Below are 27,593 nucleotides of genomic sequence, written 5' to 3'. Positions count from 1 at the left end.
ATATGAAAGTCGAAACTGCATATGTTATTTTATGACTTTAAGCGATTTTTGTTGTATACTTTGTTTCAGTGACAAATATATTATCGAGAATATTATACATGTATCTCAAATGAGATGTCCAGGTAAAATATACTACTGTATGAATTTAACAAGAAAGAAACAATAGTATGCTTGCATTACCTTCATATTCATTTTCAAGTTTTTTTTATTAATTTTACAAAATGGCGGAGCATCTTTATCAAAGTGAACACACAAGGACAAATGTGGGTACTTGGTTATAATCCTCGTTTAAAGACACAAAAAATAACCTATCCAAATTTGACTTTCATTACAAATTTGAAAAATGCCGTACGGCTAGCCAATACAGTGTGTCCTGGCTAGTCGTACTTGACTCACATACCACTAGAACTTTTTAGCCGCACGGGACCGTATATTACCGTTTAGGAAAATTTAAATAAATCTAACTACTTATTTATATTTATAGAACAAACATGCAGTTATTGTTGATATAAAATCGACCAATAGATCAACAACACTGAACAAATAAAAAAATGAAATCAGGCATCGGGGCCACCTTGGTTTCAAGTGGTTGTCCGTTTTGATGGTCTCCAACCAGTAGAACTTTAATTTGGCTTGTAGTACGCCGGGTCCGTATGGTCTATATCAACGATCATATAAACAATTAATTTTTCAATATTGATAACCTTAAAGTCGTTTTAAATATTATTCATAAGAGGGGTTTAAATTTACCATTAAATCTGGAAATAATCGCCACTGAAGTGTGCAAGTCGTTACTGGTTGTGGACCATCAACCGGACCCTTTTCATACATTTGTCCGTACAGATTCCGTAATTTTTAACCTATAGAGACCAACAAATTTGACAAAGTTCAGCAAGATTCTTCTCCTAACTAGCAAACTAGTTTGTTTATTTCTGATTGTATTGACACTTATACTCAACATCACTTATTTCACGGTAATGGCATATTTTTATGTGACCAGTGTTAAAATTGGTCAGAATTGACATACTTTATTCAAACATCTAACAACAAAGTTTTTGTGCAAAATATTTTAAATCTATAGATTTTTACGTAAAACAGAACAACATTTTACAAACTTCTGCAAAAAGCAACAATAGTCCGTTAAATTTGTACATATGTCTGAAACAATCATCATTTTCAAAATGTTCTTGTTTGTTGAAAAAATAAATTTTGAGTTACAATGTAAAGATACTTTTAATATTTACAATTATGCAAAATAAAATGTAGAAATTTAAACTGAAATATGAAAAAACTGAAATAAAACACCATTACCGCGACTTAAATGATGACATACTGTTTTCAAAATGGCTGACATATGGTCTAAGTATGGTCCTACAAAATTAACTTTGAATATATTGTTGTTTCCTTGTGCCATATATAGCAGAAAATACCGGGTTACACGACTTACCGGAATCGGCCGAAATACCGGAATCGACCAGAATCGGCGGTGAATTACCGGAATCGACCTGTAACTTTGTAATAATCAGGCCGATTTCGGTAATTAACTTTGTAATAATCAGGCTGATTTCGGTAATCTTTCGCCGATTCCGGCAGTTTGCCCATTTTCGCTAATCATAAATATTTGTTTATTATTATTATTATTTAAAAGCGATTTTTTTCACAATCTCTAGGAAGATTAATGATAATATTTAGGTTTTATAAAAACATGCAAAAGGAACATTAAAAGTTGCATAAACAACAAAATAACAGGTTGATTCCGGTCACAGGCAGTTTTGCAGTAGCTCGCCGATATTAGATCTCTTGTAAAATTAATCAAAAGCGATTTTATTTAGAAAAATCTTTTCATAAATCATTGATATTGTTTATTTTTTATAAATTGCAAGAAAAAACTTAAAAAGTTTAATCATTACAAAGTTACAGGTCGATTCCGGTAATTCACCGCCGATTCCGGTAATTAACCGCCGATTCCGGTAATTCGGCCGATTCCGGTAAGTCGTGTAACCGGAAAATACCTATATGTTATAGCTTATTACAATTTTTGTACCATAAGTTTCATTTGTTGTTTTCTTTCTGGTTTCAAATCGCTAAGTACCGTGAACTAAGAGGAGCACAGTATATATCTGAGGCTCAACAAGGAAGGTATCAAAATTACCTAAATTGTCTACACTACATGTCCGGACATTTATGGACATGACAAGATTTAATTCAGATAAAAATTTGGGTACCATGATTTTATACTTTTAACATGATATACAGTATTTCAGCAACAAATGCTAAAATTTTGGATATTTCTTTTGTTTACTCTGCAAATGATTATAGCTGGTATATCGGGTCAGGCATTCCTTTCTTGATCCCTAAATTTAAAAGTCAACATTCTTGAAATAGACATTGAAATATTGGTCCATTTACGCACGGATTTGAATACTCTATGTATTTTTCAGGCCTAAAACTTGTATATAATACACTAAAGAAAACGGAATGAACCTAATATATACTCCTGGTTTAGACCCCGGAGTCTAATCCAGGATATAGCCGATAATTTTACGGAAGTTGAAATAAATTTATTTACTTAACTTTAGAAGAAATGTACATTTATTGTTGATAAAGAGTGACTGACAACCACTGAACAAAGAAAATACTAAATTTAGCATTTTCGTGGTGGTCCCCAACCAGTATGGGGCGAATCGTTAGTGGACCGAACCCCCGAACTCTTTATCAAAGCACATGGGTGAATAAACAAAGATAAACATCTATAGACATAAGAATTCTAAAATATGCATTGCCGTACAAGGAGTTTTAGCAAACTATAAATCATGTAATACTGTCAATAATAACTGCGGGAATAGTTAACAGATTACTTACTGTTTAATTTCGTTCATTATATACCATGGCGGATTACTTTCAAAGGGCGGCCACTCAGCAAACAGTAGATTTGTTTCGGCCCCAAACCTAATCGGCCCCGTGTGAAATACGCCCATTAGCGTTTCGGCCCTTTTTGTGAGACGTTGCTCTTATGTAAGTACAGAAGGTAGGGCTAGGCCACCAAATCAAAGACGGTTGTCGGAAATCATGCATATTTAAATGCATTGGTAAATTAAATGAAAAAAAAATACAGAGAATGTATTATTCATTATTTTTGGAAATTGAATTGTCTTAAAAAGCAGACACAATTTCAGTCGAAATACACAAAAAAGTTGAAGAAATTCAAGACCAGTAATCTTAGCAAGAGAATGTCACATTGTTTTTGGTAAATGCCAAATTCAGATGAATGCCATAATTTAAGGTTATAGTATGTGAAATTTAAAACAAGATGGCAAAAATGGCTCTAGATCACTCCCCTGACCCATCAAACTCATCAAAGCAATTACTAAGACAAGCATCCTGACCAAGTTTGATGACAATTGAGTAATAATGTGACCTCTAGAGTGTTAACAATTTAAGGTTCATCTTTATTTAGAAAGTGTGACCTAGTTTTTGACCCCTGGTGACCCATATTCGAACTTGACCTAGAAATCATCAAACAACACTTGTAGACCAATTTCCAGGATATTTGGATACCGGTAGCCTCTAGAGAGTTCTTTTTTTCTATTTTTAGTTCTTGTGACCTAGTTTTACAGAGATGACCTATGTTCAAACATATGATCTAGAAATCATTCAAACAACCATCATGACAAATTTACAGACTATTTTGATGAAAACTGCAGCCACTAGTGTTAAGATTTTCTATTTTTAGCTCCTGTGAGGCTGTGACCTTGTTTTTGACCAGAGATGACCCTTATTGACCTAAAAATCATCAAAACAATTTTCCTAACCAATTTCCAATATATTTGGATCAACACTGAAACAACTACAGTGTAAACAACATTTTTCTATTTTTAGCTCCTGTGACCTAGTTTTTGACCCGAGATGACCCATATTTCAACTTGACCTAGAAATCAAAAAAGCAAACATCATGGTCAATTTCCAGGGTATTTGGATTAAAACTGCAGCCACTAGAATGTTGACATGATTTTTGTATTTTCTGATCGTAAGATCAGTAAATACATAGCTAACATCCACGGTCTAACACAAAATTTCCTAACAGTCCTAACAACGCAAAGTAGTTCTCACTCAAAACTGCTTAAAAACCAGCAATTTAAAAGAAAGAATAATTTTAAATGTAGGCATTTAACGAATTACAGTGCATTAAAAGTTTAGATTAGTCAATAGAAATATGAGGTTACAATCACAAATTTCGCGGATGAATATCTTTTTTACCCAATGAAAAATGTTCGGCTATTTCCGTAAAGCTTCGGATTATCATGACTATCATTTTAATCAATGAAAATGCTATTTTTAGCTATGCCAATTACCGAATACTCCAGAGCGTAGTACACAAATTAATCTGACTGTCGAGTAGTGAAATATATACATGTCAGACTATTTTGGCGAGGAGATTTTCGATAAATTATTTTCATCAGTGTTAAACAACACGTTTATCGTGAACAAAATACCTCGAAATTAATAAGGATTACAAACACGAAATGGAAATTCTCAATTTAGAATTACATAATGTATTCGTTTTTATTCAAGGTTCATATGTATAACTTCGCCGTGGTGCAGAGGTAAGCGGTCTCGTTGAGGGTGTGAGAGGCCTATGGTTCAAATCCTAGTCGAGGCAATTCTATTTTTTTTTTCATGCAAAATTCCATATGTAAATCTCAAACTGTTATAGAAGAAAATCAAAACGCTGTCGCTGCGTAAGATGAATTATAGTATATAAAAATAAACTTATACAGGAAATTACATACAGATAGTCAGTATGATTTAGATTGCAAAGATCAGAAATTACCATCATAAGAGCTGCAGCCCTTTGATTCTATTTTTAGCTCCTGTGCCCTTGATATCCATAAAAACAGACTTCCTGATCAATTTCCAGAATTGTTGGATCAAAAAATGCAGCAAACTAGAGTGTTAACAAGCTTTCTCTATATTTAGCTCCTGTGACCTAGTTTTTAACCAGAGATGACATATATTCGAGCTTGAACTAGACATCATCAAAACAGACTTCCTGATTGAAATTTCCAGGATAGTTGGATCAAAACTGTAGCCACTACCTAGCTAGAGTTTTAACAAAACTTTTCTAGTTTAGCTCCTGTGACCTTGTTTTTCACCAGAGATAATTAACCCAATTATTTGAACAAAACCTAGAAATCATCAAAACAACCTTCCTGGCCAATTAACGCATTAAATAAACGCATTAAAAAAAGTGAATGACATTTGCATAACTAATATTCCGTCATTTTACATATGCATGTATTAACATGTACTTCCGATTCTAACATGCTACATTCGTTTCTATTTTCGTTTTCATCCGATGATTAATTCACATTTTCCAAGTGTTAGACATATTGTTGTTTAAATAAATGTGTTAATGTGCCTGTATAGTAATGAATTGTAAAGGGTTTTTTTTTTTTTTGTTTCATCTTAAGCCTTTTCCCAACAGTATTTCAGTCATATAGGCGGGTAGTTTCCTAACCATATCGTTCCTGGAGAGTTACACCAGTACTAGACTACCTTCCTCCGCGCTAAACTACCAAAGCTGCTCCCGGGGATCGAACCCATCACGTCATCTTAATAAAAATCTTAGTAAAAAAGTTAATAAAACGTGATTCCTTTAATATTATCTTTATAAAACTTTCCGTCTTTTCAATTTACAAATAATAATTTTCAATTTCTTTATTTTCTTAATTATAGGAAATGGAAAAACAAAGATAGTAAAATATGATGTACGTACAATGTAACACATCTATTTGCCACTATCTGTGACTATTAATTTTATTAGACCTTTGGAAAGTAATAAACCAATCAATTATGCAGTTTAAACATTGAAGTCATTGAAGCATGTTGATAGATAAAGATCTCTGCCATTAGTCCCCAGGCAGGAGATTAACAACTGGATGTCACAGCAATTACTGTTTTGATAAGGGAGTACACTACAGCCAATAAAGTTTGAAACTGCCAAAAATGTATTCCAGCCCAGCTGGTAAACGTATCTTTGGGATGAGCTGGGGGGCTGCAGCCCTGAAGCCCGGGCCTGAATCTGCCACTGAATTATTACTGAACAATACTGACGAACTTTATTTGCATTTATGCCATTGCTATGAATGTTTGAGTTTATGTTTCACTATTAATATATATATGGATTAAATTTTAAATAATATCTGAATTTATCTTCATTTAATGATTTATAATTTTCAACGGCTGAATATTGCAACATTGCCACAATCAACAATAACAAACCAGTAAGACTATGGACATTCAATCAGGCATATGTTTCTACATGTACAAATGTATGTACTAAATATACTGGCAGCAACAGATCCACGTTACTCGAATTTCATTTCTCTCAAAGTGAAAATTAATGGTCAGTCTTTTGAAAATGGAGTTACCAGAGTCAACAGTTCCATTTTGCTTAAAGGAAATAATACATTTCACTCATGATTTGGGTGGAAAATAGGTGTATCTTTATAGATATTATCTTTTAGCACACAAAAATTATGTTACATATTTTCAACATTTTATTTGCAAAATGGTTGTTACTTGAACTATATCAAATATTATGAACATTTTTCAAATACAGAAATTTTCTTGATATAATTTTTTTAAATCTGATATCAAATATTTTAGGAAGTTTTTTGATTGCCCTGTAAAGTTTTGCCAACTTGAATTACAACATTATTTACTACACATTTAAAAGGTTTTCTCTCTAGTATGTATCCTCATGTATTGCTTTAGAATAGAAATAATAATTTGTCTGAATTAATGTGCCATCACATACACTACATTGAAAAAGTTTTCTCTCCAGTATGTATCAATTCATGTGCTGCTTTAGAACAGAAATTCGTCTGAATGTGCCATCACATACACTACATTAAAAACGGTTTCTCTCAGGTATGTACCCTAATGTGTTGCTTTAAAATAGACATTCGGCTGAATGAGCCATTACATACACTACATTGAAAAGGTTTCTCTCCAGTATGTGTCTTCATGTGTTGCTTCAAGTTGCTCATACGGTTGAACGTACTATCACATTCACTACATTTAAAAAGTTTCTCTCCAGTATGTATCTTCATATGTTGCTTTAAATTGCCCATGCAGGTGAACATGCTCTCACATAAACTACATTTAAAAGGTTTCTCTCCAGTATGTGTCCTCATGTGTTGATTAAGAGTGCTTAAGTTGTTGAATGTGCCATCACATACACTACATTTAAAAGGCTTCTCTCCAGTATGTATCCTCAGGTGTTGATTCAAAGTACTCTTTCGGTTGAATGTTTCATCACATACACTACATTTAAAAGGTTTTTCTCCGGTATGTAGCCGCATGTGTTGAATCAGAGTGCTCATACGGTTAAATGCGCCATCACATATACTACATTTAAAATGTTTCTCTCCAGTATGTATAAACATGTGTTGCTTTAGTGTGGACATTTGTCTGAATGTGCCCTTACAGATTTTACATTCAAAAGGTTTCTCTCCAGTATGTATGCTCTTGTGTTGTTTCAAACTGCTTATGCGGTTGAATGTGTCATCACATACATTACATTTAAATAGTTTCTCACCAGTATGAATCCTCTTGTGTTGCTTAAAACTGCTCATGTGTTTGAATGTGCCCTCACATACATCACATTTAAAACGGTCCTCACCGGTATGTATCCTCATGTGTTGCTTTAGAGTATATACATCACTGAATATGCCCTCACATGTATTACATGTAAAAGGTTTTTCTACAGTGTGTTTCCTTTTGTGTTGCTTCAAACTGCTTATGCAATTGAATGTGCCATCACATTCGATTTGTGTATCTTCAGTATGTTTACTCATGTTTTTCTTGAGATCAGTTGTATTTGTCACACCCCGGATGTTATTTTTCAAATGTTTTACTTCAGTATGTATATCTTCATGTGTTGCTTCGGATTTGCTCTACAGTTGTAACATCACAGATATTACATTTATTATATATAAAAAGTTTTTTTCCCCAGGATGCATCATCATGTGTTGCTTAAGGCTGTCACTATGGAAGAATGTGCCAGTGCATTCATTACATTGGAAATATTTATTCAAGTGTGTTTCTCCATGTGTCATGATTTCAAATTGTGAATATGGTGGAATGTGCCATTGCAATAATTAAACCTACAACGATTTACTCCAGTATATAACCTCATGTGTGCTTCAGACAGTTCATGTCGCTGAATGTGCCATCACGGAAACTATATTTTCTCCAGTCTGGACTCTTGTTTATCACTTTTTCTAGCATTTATGACTTTAGAAACTATTACACACACCACAATATTGCTTGACTATTTATTATGCTGAACCTACATGTATCATTATGAAGTCATTGTTGAACTGTTGTTTTCTATCCTCTGATTACTTTTCGTTCCTGTCATTTCTCTCATTGTAAGCATATTTTCAACTCCTCATCTCTATTTTGTCAATTCCCATTAAAGGTATACAAATATTCCATCATTGGTACTGTATAACAAGAAAAAAATGGGTATTTCCTTCATTAAATGCTTTTGCTCACTGTTTGGCATGTATTTTTCATTTTTTCTGTCAACAAATTCTTCTTTCTTCAACTGTATCAAATCTTACATCTGACTTTGTACATGTAACAGCCTCTTTCATTCAGCAAAACTGCATCAGGAGTCAGCATTTCTATGAAATAATTATTATAACATATAATTTTGATATAATTTATATAATTAGATAATATAAACTTTTGAATCAAGTTTTATTAAATGGTTTTTATAACACTAACATGCCTTTATAATCCATTTGTTTTCTTTCTATGAAATAGAAGTGTTATTTGTTAGGCTATTTTGATATACAGAAAACCCACTTGGTAATGATACATAAGATAATATATTTTTATATATACAGCAATGAAAAAACAGAGGGTCATGACTGAGCTTTTACTTCGCTTACCTGAATATAAATACTCCTAATGACAAGGCACAAGTAAATTACTGATATTCAGGCCATAAAGGTCAGATTTGTTAAGCTGTCATTAATAGAGATGATATCAAGGTGATGTTGATATTTACACATTAATTTTGCAAAGATTAATAGTGATTAGTTATCTAAATGTCTATATTAAATTATGAAAATTCACCAATGGCCATGTCTAACACCAAGCTGATGTTACATAATGGACACAATTATCAAAGCAGTGATGACAAAAAATGGTCATAAGAAAACATGCAAAGGACATTCATAAACAGGACAACATATTTGTGTAAACCAAACATGTACACTATTTTACTAAAATCATTGGTATAAAACACTGGTATAAAAGTGAATTATAAACAAACAAGACTGCATTTCTGAAAAATGCTATGCCACCACAATGTTACAACACTAAATAAATGGGTGCAAGTTAAAAATATAAGAAAACCTGAAAACCCAGAATTTAGTATTATTTCAATTTGGTTTTATATAGAAAAAGAGAGCTTTTAAGAGAAGAAAAAAAATCTGAACTTCAGGCAAATGCCTGAAAACTTGTACTCATGTAAATATAGAAGCGTAGGTCAACAGAAGATTTTTTTTCTGGTTTCTTTACAATTGAACTTAATAATGCCACAATGCAGTTGAGTCTAGTGAATTCGGTGGTCAAGGTCACGATACAACTCTGGGCTATAATTTTTACAATTTACAATTTTTGTCGAGATTCACCAAACAATGTTTCACATCAAATTTAAACTTTAACCTCTTAAAGGAACTCCACTGAGGTTTATAAGCGGGCCTAAAAACATAAAATTTTAATTTTTCACATAGATAAACATGAGCACTTAAAACAGAAATATAAATAAAATATAACCAAGAAATATACAAGAAATACATTGAAAATCATATGTTTGTGCTATTCTCAGTCCGATTTGAGTGAAAAGCTTTAAACGCTTTTCAATTTTGGGTCATTTTCCACTTTAATAATAATTATTCTGGAAAACGAAGGGAGCTAATGATCTGAAATTTTACACATACCTTATTAGTATAGATCTACATCAAATGGAGTAATAATCTCAAAGAATTATTTCCAGTCCTGTCATGTCAAAAAACCTCAGTGGAGCCCCTTTAAGTATAAGAGAAGATATCAAGTAAGAAATACTAAGATTCTCCCTATCCAAATGATTTTAACTTTCTCTAAACATTTAATGTAACTGAAGTTTTTTGGTAAAAAAGAATTAAACTGCAGACTCTATTTCAATCACAATACTGTCAAATGATATCATAACCAGAAAATGATCTTATGTTTAGGTATAAAACTTTACCAAAAGCTTATGATGAAATGATTCTGTAACAACAGCAGCATTCTGCACTATGTTTTATAGTTATACACATTTTGTAATGTCTAGTGCATGCATTCGTTAGAATTTAAATGAAATAATTATTCAGTGAATAAAAGACCATTACTCATATTTCCAAGGCAATTAAAATTTTACATTTTAAGTTTCAAAAGCAAAAAACAACAGTAACCTTTATCACATACCAATGCCATTTTATCAACTCTGTAAAAATGGTATTGCACATTTGTGTTATATAAACATAACATTCAGACACCTTTAATATTAGTGTTACACTATACCGTAGGTCAAAATGGTTCTTTTTCAGTTCAAACAGTCTACAATTTTTGGTATGAGACAAATCCAATATTAAATTTGTGTAAGTTCATCTCTGAGGCTCGCATCATGATATTATTTTATTAAACTCGTTCAATAAATTCAATATTAAGCTTACACTCATTCAATATCCTCTATTTTTTTAGGGGTGTCACAATACACTGGTTTTCATAATAATTACATGCATTGTTTTATTTCCATCTTATGTTTGGTCAATATAAAACTAAACATCAATACTTTTAAATGGAACATTAACACTCTATCATCAAACAGCTTCAAGTATTACTTTTGCACTTTGTATTTCTTTATCATGTGTGTAAAAACTATTTAACATATTTGAAGAGTTAGAAGTTAAATTTAAAGGTTTAAAATTAGAATGGATGTCTTTAGAGCTGTCATTGAAAATCGACATATCGATATATCAACGATATTTATCATCTAATACAATATCTATACATGTACATATTTTCAAATATTGATACAAGCTAAAATTTGTTTATTTCTGTTAGTGAATTTACCTAAAAAGTTCTATTTTGCCTAATAAGGGAAGTCACTTTTTTCCATTTTTTTGTCTCACTTGAACTTTAAACTCTGTTTTCAAATGTCAGTGACAAAATAACAGAAAAAACAAACTTTCTGTTGGTTTGTAGTATTTGTCATGTTACAAACATGCATTACACTATGATCCCAATTTATAACAAATATTTAAATGTTTTCCATTGTATCTACTGTTAAAACCAATATATCGACGATATTTGCCTCTTAATATATTGATACATGACAGCCCTAGATGTCTTATTATATTTGTGTTCATAAAGCAGTATTTCGTGGTACATATTGCTACACAGTGATCGCATATCCAGGGCTCTTGATTGACACAGGGATCCGGGTTTTGACTCGTGAAAATCAGGAAATGCACAAATTTGACACGTGATAATTATCCGTACAAGAGTCAATTTGCCACATGGGATTTTCAGCTATGCAATAATAATAATTACCTTAAATCTACCCCTAATTACCTATTGAATCCTACATATGTTCAAATCATACTCAATAAAAATGTCACCGTGTATTACACACAGCATTGTCTATAGCCTGTGCTCTGAAGCGTGACTCAGTGGATGTTATTTGACAGCTCTAAAAATAGCTCTACACAACTGATAGGAATTACTTACTTGAGGTGTCAATTATTGATTGCTTTTAAAGGTTAATAATATATCTTTGATTTACTTGGAGTACCTGTACATTTGTTATTTCTTTTTCCATTAAGGAAGTGGCTAGCCGTACGGGCTCGTACGGCTAGCCACTTCCTTCCATTAAATATATCTATTTAAAATTAATATGATATAGCATAAAGATATTTTTATACATTTAATCAGAAAAGCTGCTGCTTACTGGTATCGAAGCAGTATCCGTCGGCTAGTAGTATCCGACAATACGGTTATTTTCGTTTACTGCAACTCTTCAAAATTGAAGGTGAGTTTTTTTGAGAACGATATCATTCAAAGAAAACGTTCGACAGAATTTCTTCAATCTAAATTAAACATTTAATATATCGTTCTCACCTTTATATTTTACAAGCAGGTGTGTTTACATTTTTCGCATGAGGGATTTCACGTGCTACTGTTGCGCATGCGCAAAGGATAACTCCATTAGGCACAAATTAAGACAAGTTTTCCCCCTTTGCCAGCGAATACAGACGACATTTCCAAAGTCGCTAATAATCATTCAAATTTCATAATAGTCAATAAATATAAGCTAGAGCTATGTGTTGTTGACATTTTTAATCAACAAATTTTGAAATAAAAGCAAAATTGACAGAAATGGGAAACCCGCGGCAATTTTCTTCTAACCAAGGGAGGCAACACTGTTTAACAGTAGGTTGTTTCCCGTATAGAAGGCTATTTTTATTATGGGGCACCTTATGGGGTGTTTAGAATAATTTTACAGAATTTCTTTTATATATTTTCGTATTTGAAATTAATGTGTTATGGATTTATGAATGCAATTTCACTCGTGGTTCAAGCATACGATATGTCCGTGAAATGTAAAAAGTCTAGTTTTGACCAATGACCGTGATGAAAAATTTAATGATTAACAAGTTTTCTTTTTTTTTCTTCTTTTTCTTCTCTTTTGTTTTATATTTATTTGTACAAATGTTCACATCAAAAATGTCTGTATTCAAATAGACATTAAAATACGTACAGTTGTTTGACGGTTCCGACACAGGCTTTCAACTTTCGCTGTCTGCATACAAATTAACAAATTGTTTCAAGACCAAATGTGCTTGCTAAGTTGCTAGTAGATATTTGATTCCACTTCAAACCTTTTTTTCTAATAAGAACACCGCTTCATTTAATCTAATTGTATTTTATTCCTTCACAGTAAAGATGCAGAACTTTCTGTCTTTTCATTGACTTGCGAAATTCTGAGAGCCCTGCATATCGCAATATATAGTAATGTGGCACACTACTGGCGTATCGTGACAACCCTACTTTTATTATTTAGTTCACCTTTACCTTGCCTCAAAAGGTAGGGGCCTATGTAAACTAAAAGTAAAATGGTGAATAACTTATTTTGCTTTATATTTGAATAAAATAATTACATCTAAGCTTTCTCAGTCGTATATAAGGTACAATTAGAAAGTGAAAGTAAAACTTGAAGGTGCATGAAGTCTATGAGGCACTTCAGGCTGATTATGCCCAATAGACAATAACTTGGAATTCCGAAATTAAATTGGGTAACGCGGAAATAAGACCATGCATGGCCATGGGTGAATAAAACATTTGAATTAGAATCTAAATATAAATTTAGTGCCGCCCTAATTTTGATAAGGTAAACTTGTAATATGTTATAAATAAATAATTACAGGAACTGGTTATAGATTACTAACCGAACTCTTTGGTTTTTTTTAATAACACCGCAAACATTAAATCATGGCGGATTACTTTCAAAGGGCAGCCACTCAGCAAGCAACACGTTTAGCCTAATCGCTATTATCCGAAAACTGACGGAAAGAGCCGAAAAGTTGCAATTGGGTTCGGCTCGGCCCAGTGAAAAATCGATCCATTGGCGTTTCGGCCCTTTTCCGCAAGTCGTTTTGACCCTATAGCCTATAGTAAGTGTTTATATTGTTTTATAATATGATACAAGTGCATATATATCAAATGAGAATACAGTAGACTGATTTTTAAATTTCTTCAAAAATGCGATTTGATGTAAACAAGTCTGATTAATATAAGTGACTATAAATTAAGACTTATTATAAGTATATAAGACCATGATGACAAATTTAGTTATTGTAATATCTCAGAAATCATTAATAATTATGGATCCAAATAAACTACATGTTTAAATTAATGTGTATATAACTATATTAATATTTTGAGCAGGGTAAAAATACACGTTTCCGTAGTATTTAAGTAAAGATAGATAATAAATCCAAATAAAAAAGTTACATATTGTTGGATAGTTTTTAATAAAGGATGCCATTTGTATTTTTTTACCTAAACGCATCCTGCAAGTCATAAGGGTTTATTGTGTCATATTTGAGTCACTGGCTGTCTGTTTGTAGTGCTTCACAAGAGATCGAGTCTGTTCGCTATCCTATTCTGTGCATGGCATGGCCATATTTTAGATTCGCAATTTCTTCTTTCTTTTTATAAAATTTCTAAGAATTTTCTTAAAAGCACCATTTTTTAGGTTAATCATTTAACCTTTTACCCCATGAGCATATTGCGAAAAATGGCCGTTTTTATGTAACAAGTTCAAACTGCTATATATGAAACTATATATGAAAAATGTTTCAATACTGATGAAACTTAGCACAAATGTTGACTACACCATAGCTACACCATGTAACAGCATGCTCAATCGTAAATTTCCTGTTACCATGGCAACGGAGGCACGTCTCAAAATTGCCAAAAATCACTATTTTGCATTGTTTTTTCCATCAAAACTGATTTCAAAGTGCTGCACAACTTCTCAATGAATTGAGATAGAGTAAAAGGCTTTTCAGCACCGGTTACTAGTTACCCTAAGATCTCCGCCCCCTTCAAATCCCCCAAACGGAAGGGGGCACATCCCCCAGAAGGGGGCACATCCCCCTTCTGGCAACCCCCTGATGTAACATTTGGATGGGGGACCGATTCGAAAAAGTGGTCACTTTTTTAACAACATTTCTCAAACGAAAACCAGTGTTTGGGGCCTAAATAGGGCTTTTTTTCACTGTTTGAGGCCTCAAAAAGGGGAGGGGCGGGGGGGGGCAAAAAGCCGTCGACACAAGCTTATATCAGGGAAAAGGTTTAACAACACTTGTCTTATTCCGTTACAGATTTGTCCTTGCATCAGTTAGGAGGTTCATCTTTATAGAAAAAGCTCTTATCATAATTATAAGTGGGATCGAGAGAGCCCCGCGTGTCATGGTCGTTTTTTGAAACGGCGATTTGTTATTTATGTATAAATTATGTAAGTACTATCGTAAAAACACCATTTCCTGAAGCCAATCATTTAATTTAAGCCTCGACACTCTAATCAAAAGGGACATGTTCGAGACAGACCCGCGTGTCATGGTCGCTTTTTGGAACGGCGATTTGTTCTTTCTGTGTAAAAATTTCCTAAAATGTCTTATTCCCTTGCGGATTAGCCCTTGTGTTAGTTTAGAGGTTCATCTTTACAGCAATATAAGGTCCAAAGCTCTAACCAAAGGAAAATGGCCCCTAGATACTCACGTGGCATAGTCGCTTTTGAGACTGTCTATTAGTTTGTTTAATTTGTTGGATTATTTTAGTATATAATAAATATACAATTAACACATTGCTCAAGTGCAGGAGCACACTAGAAACCTGGAGGATCAGTGACGTATTATTATATACTGAAAGTATCAGGTGGTTTTGAGAATATATGTACATATAGTAATGTAATGCGAATATTTGACAGCTTACAAGATCTTGTTCTTTACTTTTCAGAAGAAACAAAAGGTAATAAGTACCTATTCCCACGATGACTTTATGCAGTTGTCTATAAGTACAGAAAATTAAACAAATAATACATAAAAGATAAGGAATAATTCATTGGTACTAATATTTTTCACTGTTGATCTTTTTCTTCTCCCAAACCCTCTCCGATTTTTGCAATTCTGGTGCTCCAATGAATTGTGCATAACAGTTATAAATATACACTGTTAAGCAGCTAATTTAAATGCATATAATAGTATAACTTTAATTACATTTGCACGACATATTGCGTGTTAATAACTATCTTAAAACAATTTCATCATCATTATTTTGTAAAATAAAAGAGAGAGGCTTAATAGCATTGTAACGTTTTCAGGAATTATAAAATTGGAGGAATGAACAGTTAGTGTCAACTCTTCTATGGCATCATTTTAAATCCCGGTTATTTATTGAAATGAACGACCTTTTGGTTGTACTTTTATAGAATATTGAGTATCATGTTGGGTTTAAAATTCGTCGGAAACGGAAACAAGTTATATAATTATATTAATACATTTTAAAGACGTTAACGTATATGCAACATATATGCAAGATACTGTCGTAAATACTTAAAAGTATTACGCCATACTAACTAATAATACATGTACAGTTCGATCCCCGGGAGATGCTTTGGTGGTTTAGCGCCGAGGAAGGTAGTCTAGTACGGGTGTAACTCTCCAGGAACGATGGTTAGGAAACTACCCGCCTAAATGACTGAAATACTGTTGGAAAAAGGCGTACAATGAAACAAACAAACAAATAAAACATTAAACAAAATACATTAACATTCTATGACAAAATGATACTCTCGTATCGGATTAAGTCTGAATGTGTGTTTATGGTTTCTGTACCTGTAAATTACATCCAATATGGTGTGATGCCTTAAATATTTAATTTGAACTGTGAACATGCATCTCATGAGTTGAAGGAATATAAATTTATAGTGTGTACGCGTTTTTCTTCACTCGGCTCGGCGTTTTCAAGTAATATACCAAGTTCTTGCTTTAAATACATTTTTGTAAAAAAATATTTTTATACACATACTTGCTTAATATTGAGGCTTTGTACATTGTTCTGCACATCACACACAGAATTGTCATTTGAAATATATTTTTCTTAAGTTGCATAATTCAATGAATTTTCTTTTTTGTTTTGCTTTACTGAGCATAAATTGTTATCAAATAATTTACAGATAATATAATCACGACTCGACAATAAATGATGACCAACTGCCCTGGAGAACTAAAATTTGGTCAGGGGAAGTGAATTCCAAAAGAACTTTGGCTTTTCAACTGGAATGGTAAAATGGCGGACATTTGTTTAGTTTTCTGTGCTGAGATAAATAATATGTTTCTATAGTTTCAATCGGATTAAAAGGGACAATTATACTTCAAATTCATGGATTTAAAGTTATTTCAATGAATTATTAGAATGCTGGATTTCATAAGATGATCGTGGTAAAACATTCTTGAACATTTTTGTTGATACATGTATCACTACGCACGAAAATTCGTTGAATTTTGTATTGATCAACAGATACCAAGTGCCAGTACTTTGTTTGGTGTATAGTTCATGTTATTATAACTGTTATCTACCGTTATGCCATATTATTATGTGTGACTCAACCTCTATTTCTACGCCTGTATTATTATCAAGTAAAAAACGAGATCTCTCTTCACCTGACGATCAATTAAATGCAAAAAAGAATCGTACAATTCAATTTTCCCCAGATTTGAACACTTGCACTAAATTCACAATGGATTCTTCGCCATCGTCTGAACCACCAACTCATATAAGTCTTGATGATGCCGCCATTAAATCTATTGCTCTTGCTTTGAAAGACTCTATACATGATGAACTTATGTCAATGTTGAAGTCTACCGTTGAGTCAGTAGTAAAAGGGGTACTTGACGAACTGCACACTCAGATAAGCTCACTCAAAACTCAAAATGAAGCTCTTCGCTCAGAAAACAACGATCTTATGTATCGAGTTGATATCCTCGAGTTCCGTTCTGATGCTGCTGAGCAGTATAGTAGGCGTGACAATGTGAGGATTTCTGGTCTTGTCGAAAAGGAAGGTGAACATACCGATGATGAAGTCATTTCAATAGCGAAATCTGTTGGCCTTACATTATCCACCAATGACATTTCTATTTCACACCGGGTAGGTAAGAAGAAGCCTAATAGTAAACCCCGTGATATTATAGTGAAGTTTGTTTCTCGCCGCTCACGTGATTCTTTCTACAAAAAGAGAAGTGCGCTAAAATCGTCTGGTCATTCTGGAATCTATGTTAATGAGGATCTCACCAAATATAGAGCTGAGTTACTGTTTAACGCAAGACAAATGGTTAACTCAAAGAAAATTGCTGGAGCCTGGTCTTCTGATGGAATAGTTCTTGTCAAAGCCCTGAAAGATAATAAAACCAGTATTCACAGGATATTCTGTAAGCGTGACTTGGAACAGTTCATGACCTACCCTGTTTATTGACTCGGTAATAGACATTCTGCAGTGGTAATGGTTTATAACCATGTATTACCTATTTTCAGTTTTTCAGCTACCACTAATTGTTATAACCGATTTATTAACTTACTTGCAAAATATTGAATTATTGCTTTGCAATCTTTATATATTTATAAATCTTATACAATTTTAAGCATTTGTCCTGTTTAAACATGTACATGATCATACTTGCCTTTATATGTAGCTTGTATATAATTGTACTTCTTTGTGTATGTATGTCAAAGCTCATTGTTAAACCCAAATAATTTTATAACGCTACATTTACATTTTTCCTTACCTTGCACTTATTTCTCGTGAAATCACAGGTATTTTATGTAGCGGAGTGGCTACCATTTATGCTGATTAAAGCTATATTACATATACTGTTAGTATTGCCTAAACAATAACCTATCTACGTGTATTTTATTTTCTTTTTTGACTAATTATTGTAAATTTTCTATTAAGTCTCTTAATGTGCATAACTTTTGTAAACAAAAAATCAAATCTACTTTAGCTTTTAGATATTTCTAGTCTAAAAGCATGCATTTTTTGATTTAGATTTAAGTCAACTAGCTATCTTGTTTTGAATAAAAGTAAAATTTACAAAAATTACTTGATGTATTCAAAATTGCTGTTTTAAACTTAACTTAAAATATTTTGATGCATTGAATTTACAAAGTACGTAACTACATTAATTTCAAACAAATCACACTTGACCTATATTCAGATATTCTTTTCTCGTTTTCTTCATAATTAATTGATAATCATTTTGAACTTGTGCCGAACTAGTTTCTTGATTTTTATTATTATCGTGCTACTAAATATTTTGTATATATTTTTGTTTATTATAGTTGTATGATATGTATAAATCCTATTCACAACACTAGTTAAAAATAAACGTCCTAGATAAGTAAACAAACATACCTGTATGTCTGGTAATCTAACGGGTTGTATTTCTTTACGTTAATTTTCATCGATTGCAGACGACACAGGTCAGAGACACACAAAATCTCGTCTTTTTCGTGCTAAATGAAATCTACCGATAATCGCTTAGACTAAGTGTTACTTGATGCACAAAATCTAAATATTTTAAACTCTGTTATTTTGTGACATATTTCTTTTCGTTTTTTTTAACCATATGTATGTAACGTACTTGTGTAATCATTTGTATGAACTAGCATCGCAAATATTTTCTACATTAATTGGTTAACCATATTTTCCCTTTGATGTGATTAATTTAAAAACATTTTTTTTTCTTTTTTCGTTATATATTTAACATTTTTTTCTTAATTCGTTATTTAATTGTATACGAGCCATGTTTGGATAGGCATCAGATGATTGCTCAAGCGTATTGATCTTTCTTTGAATTTATAATTATTTCGATATTTTATTTGCAAGTAGGATAGTATGAGTGTTCTCCCCTTTTTGTACTTGGGTACTTTATATGCGTCTTTTACATTTTGTTAACTTCTATTGTTTAGTTTATTTAATCTCTCATCATCTAAAGTTAACTTTATTAGTTAATTGCATCAGAAAACGTATACATGTTAAATATGCTTTCATCTACTTTTACCATACATGAATTAAAACTTACTTATACATGTATGACTACTTCAATATACCTAAATAACTTATTATATTTTACATACAACATAACTATTTACAAACCCCAAAGATACATTTTTAGATCAGACAATTTACATATTTACCTCATTTGATTATCATCTTAGATTAAGATAACCTTGAATTTATAATATTTCAATATATCAATAACCACTATTGTTTTGCATGCATACTTCAATATTTGATTTATGTATTGATTTTTCTTCGAAATAATAATGATTTTGACATTTTATTTGCCAGTATGAAAGTTTGCTGTCCGTTTTTTTTTCATGACAAGTATTTGCGTATGCGTCTTGTACATTTTGTAAATTTCTATTGCATAGTTTATTTGTAAAAAATTACCTCATACATGTTCATCTTAAAAGGCTAATAGAATTCTTCTCTATTGTTTATCAATTTATCTTATTTTCCTATTTCTTTTATCTATACTAATGTTTATTTGAATTTATCATTTACGTTTTTTTTTTTTTTTTTTTTTACTTTTCTTTGACGATATTATTTACCTCATCTGAATAACAACATTATTTATTATCATTTTTATGAATCAAAATTTCTTATAAAAACTACCTCAATATATTTGATATAACTTATTATATACGATCATCATAACTACAGACATTCCCAAATAATGACAAACTTATATACTCACCTCATTAGATTATCATTTTAGACTAAGATAAACTGGATTAAATAATAGTTTAATATCATTTTGTCTTGCATGCATACATTCTGACAAACATATATACTCACCTCATTAGATTATCATTTTAGACTAAGATAAACTGGATTAAATAATAGTTTAATATCATTTTGTCTTGCATGCATACATTCTGACAAACATATATACTCACCTCATTAGATTATCATTTTAGACTAAGATAAACTTGATTAAATAATAGTCTATTATCATTCTTGTCTTGCATACATACTTCAACTGACCTTATTCCGAATCAGCTTCAACCAAATTTTTTACTTACCTAGAATAGACCATCATAATAAACTTACACACTTATCTTATCAAACCTACCTCATCCAATCCTCGTTTCAGATCAAAATAAATAATACATTCATACTTACCTAAATCTATCCAGCTCAATATTTTACAGACTTGTCCTATCGGACTTCCGCTTTAAACAACAAATAACTTTCTACCTACATTTTAATGTCCCTTAAAATCCCTCCTACTAATTACTTACTAATGATACTAGTACTTTCTTTTTCTTTTGTTTTCCTAACTCTATGTTTCTTATCAGTCTCATATCCACATTTCTTTTTAGTTGTCCATCACTCTGCATACGTATGCTTTTCTGTCCATTGTACATACAAGTTGTCAATGTTGGCTTTGCAAAAGTTCTTACTCGCCATAATAGCCATCTCATAAGTCTTATATGAAACGAAACACTTGCGAAGCCTTCATTAAATCATACAAAATATATAGGTCACTTCATTTTCCAATCACTTTTCATATTTTGCTTTTGGTATTTATTTGTAGTATCCCATTGTTTGTGTTTTCGATGCATTATTGGCTATCCTCAAATAAACTGTTAATCGTCAGATTCTCTTCAAAAAAGGTAATGACATTCACCACAAGAGTTTATAATAACATACAATTTACCAGTAATACTTTAACTTTGCTATTTGTATTGGTGTACTATTCCTGGCTAGCAGTTCTCTTGCATGTATCTGGAGACATTCATCCAAATCCTGGTCCAATCTCAGCTACTTCCTCAGTCTCATCCATGACCTCTACTCCATCGGAAATTAATCATATTCAAAATCATCTTTCTTTCGTACATTTAAATGTTCAGAGTATTGAACATAAACTCGATATCCTTTTTTCAGAACTCTGCGATTTTGATATTCTTGCTTTCTCCGAAACTTGGCTAAAAAGTTCTATATCAACAGAAGACTTATTACTTTCCTTGTATCATTCCCCTGAACGCAAAGATCGCATTGGGGATGCTCACGGTGGTGTTATTTTGTACATTAAAGACAATATACACTATAAACGTAGAATAGATCTAGAATTAAACAGGTTAGAATGTATTTGGATCGAGTTGATTCTTTGTAACAATCGTCATATTCTATTTAGTATTTTCTATCGCCCGCCTAACTCAGATGTCATATACAACAATCTAATTGAAGATTCTATTGGTCTAGCCATTGACACTAATATACCTGACATCATCATTACGGGTGATTTCAATCTAAATGTAAACTGTTATTCATCTAACCGCAAAATTACATCCATCACTCAACAGTTCAATCTAGAACAACTAATAGATGAACCAACACATTACACTGAACATTCAAATTCTTTGATCGACCTTATATTAGTTTCAAACAAAAGCAATGTTATTCATTCTGGTGTTGGTGATCACTTTCTAGAACAAGAACTAAGGTATCACGTTCCTATATTTGGTTTTCTGAAATTCCGTAAACCGCGACAAATGTGTTTTGATCGCATTGTTTGGGAATATGAACATGCTGACTACGAAGCATTACGTGAAGATATAAATACCTTTACATGGGAAAACTGCTTTGATGCAGATGTTAACATATACATGATATATGCGAATAACGTAATCAATCAGATACAAACAATTGCTAAAAATAACATCCCTAACAAATTGATTAAAGTAAGACCATTAGATGTTCCATGGATGACAAACTCAATCAGAGTTAATATCCGTAAACGAAAACGTCTGTATAAAAAAGCTAGAATGACAAATTCACAATATTACTGGCAAAGATTCAAATCTATTCGTAATGAAACAATATTATTGATACGGGAAGCCAAGTCAAACTATTTTTGTAAACTCTCTAATAAATTGAAAAATGAATCACTTTCGTCTAAAGACTGGTGGAAGACTCTGAAATCTTTTATTTCATCAACAAATAATAGTAGCATTCCACCACTGACAGACCCCTTAAACAGAAATATTGTTTACTCAAATAACGATAAGGCAAATCTTCTAAATAACTTCTTCGTAGAACAAATGTCTATTAACGATGAGAACAGAGATCCACCTTACCTTAGTTCACCACTTTCCTGTCTCAACGATATTGTGCTTAGCCCTCATGAAGTAAAAGATGTTCTTCTTTCGTTACAAGTTGACAAAGCAGTAGGTCCAGATGGTATAAGTAATAGAATTTTACGCGAGGCTTCTCATGAACTATCTTCCCCCTTGTGTGACTTATTCAATGCTTCTCTACGATGTTGTGAAGTTCCAATCACATGGAAAGAGGCGAATGTCACTGCAGTTCACAAAAAGGGCGATACATCTCTCCCAAATAACTATAGACCCATATCACTTTTGAACACTACAGAAAAAGTTTTTGAACGTCTTGTATTTAAACACATCTTTAACTTTCTCAAAGTAAATAATTTTCTGTCTACTGCTCAGTCTGGTTTTATCCCGGGTGATTCTACTGTTAATCAGCTTGCCTTCATTTATGATACCCTTTGTAGATCACTTGACAATGGCCTCGAAGTTCGTGTGGTTTTCTTTGATATCAGTAAAGCGTTTGACAAGGTTTGGCATAAAGGCCTACTTTCGAAACTAAAGCACGCAGGTATATGTGGATCTTTGTTATCTTGGTTCAATAGTTACCTTACTGATAGAAAACAAAGGGTCATACTACCTGGCGCCTACTCATCATGGGCTTTTGTGAAAGCAGGAGTCCCTCAAGGCTCTATACTTGGTCCCCTATTATTTTTGATCTTTATAAATGATATTGTTAATGAAATTGAATCTTTTATAAACCTTTTTGCTGATGATACCAGTCTTTATGTTATAGTTGAACATCCTAACACAGCAGCCACACTTCTTCAGTCTGACATCCAAAAAATCTCTTTATGGGCAGAAAGGTGGTTAGTCACCTTCAATCCAAATCGGAATCCCTACTTGTAACCAGAAAGCGAAATCGTCAGCATCACCCTTCATTGCATATGTTTAACCAACAAATTCCAGAAGTTTCTGAACACAAACATTTAGGCATCTTTCTTTCTTCTGACTGCACATGGCACAAACATATTGAATACATAACTGATAAAGCTTGGAAAAGGGTTAATATAATGCGTAAACTGAAATTCTCTCTGGATCGTAAATCTTTGGAAATCATTTATATAGCATTCATTAGACCTATTTTGGAATACGGTGATGTAATTTGGTGCAATTGTACCCAATATGAACTCGAACAGCTTGATAAGATTCAAAATGAATGTGCACGCATTGCAACTGGTGCAACCAAGCTTATCTCACTAGAAACTTTGCAGAAAGAAATTAATTGGGAATCGTTATCCGAAAGAAGATATAAACACAAACTAATTATGTTTCACAATATGCAGTCGAACAAAACTCCAGATTATCTCTCATCATTAATACCAAATCCAGATCAATCCGTTACAGCTTACGAAACTCTGAAGATATCAGAGGAATTACATCAAGGACTACTCTGTACCACAATTCTTTCTTGCCATCAGTTATTCGTGATTGGAACAACTTGCCTGTTATAATACGAAACAGCCCTACAATATCTTCATTTAAAACTTTCTTAAACAAGGACAGAAAATATACACCAACATACTTTTATACAGGTAGTCGTAAACTGCAGGTCCTTCACACTCGGCTTCGAACGAACTGCAGCGCATTAAATCACCACCTGTTTTTGAAAAACATTTCTCTTACCCCTTTGTGTAATTGTGGGCAAATCGAAACTACCCAACATTTCTTTTTCGAGTGCTGTGCATACGATGCCGTCCGCAGAACACTCCTCCTTAACTTGCAAGACTTCAGCATAAACCTTCATAAACTTCTCTATGGTGACCCATCTCTTACATACCAGGACAACGTTATTATATTTACAAATGTACAAAATTATATAGAAAAAACGAAAAGATTTACTTAGATCCATTCTAATTGAGACTATAATCCTCTCTCACCCTTTTTCTTCTCTTTTCCACTATTTTGTTTTCTTCTTTTATATATATTCTTACATTTTAGACATCTACTTGTAGTTAATCTATTCTATAAAAGTTTATATATAAATATATATTTTTATGTGTGTATAATTAATACTTATTCCCTTGTCTAGTATATACTAATTATAAACTTATTTAAGACAAACCATATAGTTCGCCAAAGGAGAAGAATTCTATAAGACTTGTCTTTCATTCTCATCCTTTTCCATTGTGTAAAATGTTTTGTTTGTTATATATTTGTATGTATGTACATTATATATACTTTCGGGAATAAATATGTTTAAACTAACTGGAATGGTACATTCACACTCAAAAATACTTGATACTTAGTAATAACCCGCAATAAATTGTTGAACGTGGATTATTCTATGATAATTATGTCTTAAGTAATTTTCAATGAAGGAAAATGAAAGCGGACCTCGGGCATATATTTGTACGAGCGTATATATAATAATTAATATCGCTTTAAACATCAAATAAACACGTTTCTCAAATGTCAAAGTAAGAAAAGGACCGTACTCAATGGAAAAGTGCCTTACGTCAAGTTATATTCTTAAAATATACAAAAATGGTATCGATCCCACCGCACTGCGTTGTAATCGAATCGACCGCCGTCTGCGACGAAAACATTTTTTTGTCATTTATTTTATAAACAGGCAATAATAATTTCCCAATTTTCCAAATTATGGTTAATTTGTGAAAGTATCATTCATTCGATGTGATGCCGCTGTATTATGGGGTCGTTTTGCACACATTTGTATGTGTTTTTACCAAAAATTAGGCAAAAGTGGTGTCCCCTCATCAAACTGTACAGAAGTGTTTGCATAAAAGGCAATGAATTGCACCGTGTCCGTGTAATAGGTTGAAAGAGTACATATGTGGGCTCCAGTCTCACTGAATGTTTCAAGTAAAACATCAAAACATAAAACAAAATTCAGTCATATACTTACCGACAACAGCAAACGGCCATATTTTATCCACCGCTTTTGCGACTCTACCGCCGCTGCGATGGACCCACCGCCTCTGCGAAAGCTATGGCCAGTGTGGTGTTAGAACAGCTGAAATTTGTCTAGACGGTCAATGCTAAAGCTCACAGCAGGAGCCAAGACACAGGCTGACAAGACTTGATAAACATTAATATATGTCAACACCTCTAATTGAAATATTTGCCGAGTTCTGGCTCTTTTTTGCAGTAAAAATTGTCGTATTTCCTCAAAGAAAAAAAAAACAACGTTTCTCTTGAAGATAATTATGAAAATAAAAACAATTCCTCTGCAAATATGTTACAAAGTCATATCCATAAAGGAATTTGATATAAATTTAGAAAGAAAAAATAATGCAGAAACTTACTGCCGTAATTAAAATTGTCACGTATTTTCGCAACCTATCTTTAATGCATTAAGACATGTTTGTAGAAGTTTAAGGAATATTTAAGACATGGGCGGTAGGGATGAAAAAAAACCTAAAAAGATCATGTTCACTCAAATGTTTATTTATATATATTGAGGAAGAAAGAACTAAATGTGAATTTCAAATGTCAAATGCATAAAACTTTTTTCTGTCATTACTTACCCCTCCAAAAACTTAACTAGCAGATACATTTTTATAATCAAAATAAGCCCCCTTTTCTTTTCCCTCTGTTTAAAACCCATTTCTAGTGAAGTAATGAGTATTTTTGTCAAAAAATGTCAAAATTACTTTGAACAGCATATAGGCCGCTAATTATTTGTAACCCTTGCAAGAATTGAAAATAAATTAACCCAATTTCAAAAGATTGCGAAACAAATGCATGTATTGTTGGTTTTCATTACTTTGCTGGTTTAGGCCAGGGCAAGCAAGCTTTGGGTCAGGGCAAGTAATTTTAATAAGTTCTTTCCCGACAGGATAACCAAAGAAAAAGTTTATGTGTCAATTAATGCCTGCATATTACACAATGATACTCCATTTGTAATATTTTTTAACCACGAATGTAGATCTGTTATAGTTTCGTTTTGAAAAGTATACAGCAACAAATGCTATTGATGATCTGATGAATCCTTATACAAGAACATAACAGATTCAGATAAATATAATACTGATTGATTCTATTGATTTGTAATAATTTTCTTCCAAATATAAAGCATTATTACTAGGTATTTGATGTTGTTTTTGCTATAGTAGATAAGAAAATAATTAATTTACTCTCGACATCAGAGAGAGTTATGTAAAATGTTGAGATGCCTTAAATTTAACAAGAGGGCCATGATGGCCCTTAAATCGCTCACCTGTATATAGGCCATCGGGGCGGGGCCAATTTTAACCAATGGGCTTTTATTTGAACAAACTTGGTAGACACCAATTAAAAGATGTTTTATGATAAATATCTAAGCTCTAGCTCTATGAGGTTTTTAAAAGAAGATTATTTAAGTTTTTACTATACACATGTTAGGAAAATCAATGACCCTGGGTGGGACCTATTTTAACCCAAGGGCCCTTATTGAAACAAACTTGGTAGACACCCATCTGAAGATGTTTCATGCTAAATATCTTAGCTCTAGCTCTTTGGGTTTTTAAAAGAAGATTTTTAAGTTTTTACTTTATACATAAAGGGAAAACAATAACCCCCTGGGGCAGGGCCAATTTTGACCCGAGGGCTTTTATTTTAACAAACTTGGTAGATACCCATTAGAAGATGTTTCATGCTTAATATATAAGCTCTACCTGGTCAGGTTTTTCAAAAGAAGATTTTTAAGTTTTTACTTTATACAAAAAAGGCAAATCAATAACACTCCGGGGCGGGGCCAATTTTGACCCCAGGGCTTTTATTTGAACAAACTTAGTAGGCACTGACTAGAC

At 32.5% G+C, this 27,593-nt stretch overlaps 2 protein-coding genes across 3 annotated transcripts; one reads left to right on the top strand and one right to left on the bottom strand.

Annotated features, from left to right (window-relative positions):
• Positions 1–6,559: 6,559 nt before the first annotated feature.
• LOC132722838 (zinc finger protein 83-like) lies at positions 6,560–13,639 on the bottom strand. Of its 2 annotated transcripts, none has more exons than XM_060707422.1 (2): positions 13,551–13,639; positions 6,560–8,696 (listed from the first exon to the last, which is right to left on the bottom strand). In XM_060707422.1, the coding sequence occupies exon 2, from the start codon at positions 7,860–7,862 to the stop codon at positions 6,930–6,932; it is 933 nt and encodes a 310-aa protein (XP_060563405.1). In that variant the 5' UTR covers positions 7,863–8,696; positions 13,551–13,639; the 3' UTR covers positions 6,560–6,929. The 2 variants fall into 2 exon arrangements, with proteins under 2 accessions (XP_060563405.1, XP_060563404.1); XM_060707421.1 differs by lacking the exon at positions 13,551–13,639 and adding an exon at positions 10,023–10,110.
• Positions 13,640–21,348: 7,709 nt separating this feature from the next.
• Positions 21,349–23,653, top strand: LOC132722841 (uncharacterized). The gene is made up of 2 exons (XM_060707424.1): positions 21,349–23,310; positions 23,576–23,653. The coding sequence occupies exons 1-2, from the start codon at positions 21,349–21,351 to the stop codon at positions 23,651–23,653; spliced, it is 2,040 nt and encodes a 679-aa protein (XP_060563407.1).
• The last annotated feature ends 3,940 nt before the right edge of the window (positions 23,654–27,593 follow it).

The sequence above is a fragment of the Ruditapes philippinarum genome, unplaced genomic scaffold (genome assembly GCF_026571515.1).
Source record: "Ruditapes philippinarum isolate M1 unplaced genomic scaffold, ASM2657151v2 ctg716_1_1_1_1, whole genome shotgun sequence".
Taxonomy (NCBI): Eukaryota; Metazoa; Mollusca; class Bivalvia; order Venerida; family Veneridae; genus Ruditapes; species Ruditapes philippinarum.
Note: the sequence above shows the minus strand (reverse complement) of the source record. Positions and strands in the feature narration are given on the sequence as shown.

Coding starts and splice junctions, on each gene's coding strand:
- LOC132722838 (XM_060707422.1), bottom strand. CDS start 7,862: ATGAGTAAACATACTGAAGATACACAAATCGAATGTGATGGCACATTC.
- LOC132722841 (XM_060707424.1), top strand. CDS start 21,349: ATGACATTCACCACAAGAGTTTATAATAACATACAATTTACCAGTAAT. Junction 23,311..23,575: donor TCAGTAAAGCGTTTGACAAG/GTTTGGCATAAA, acceptor TTTATGTTATAG/TTGAACATCCTAACACAGCA.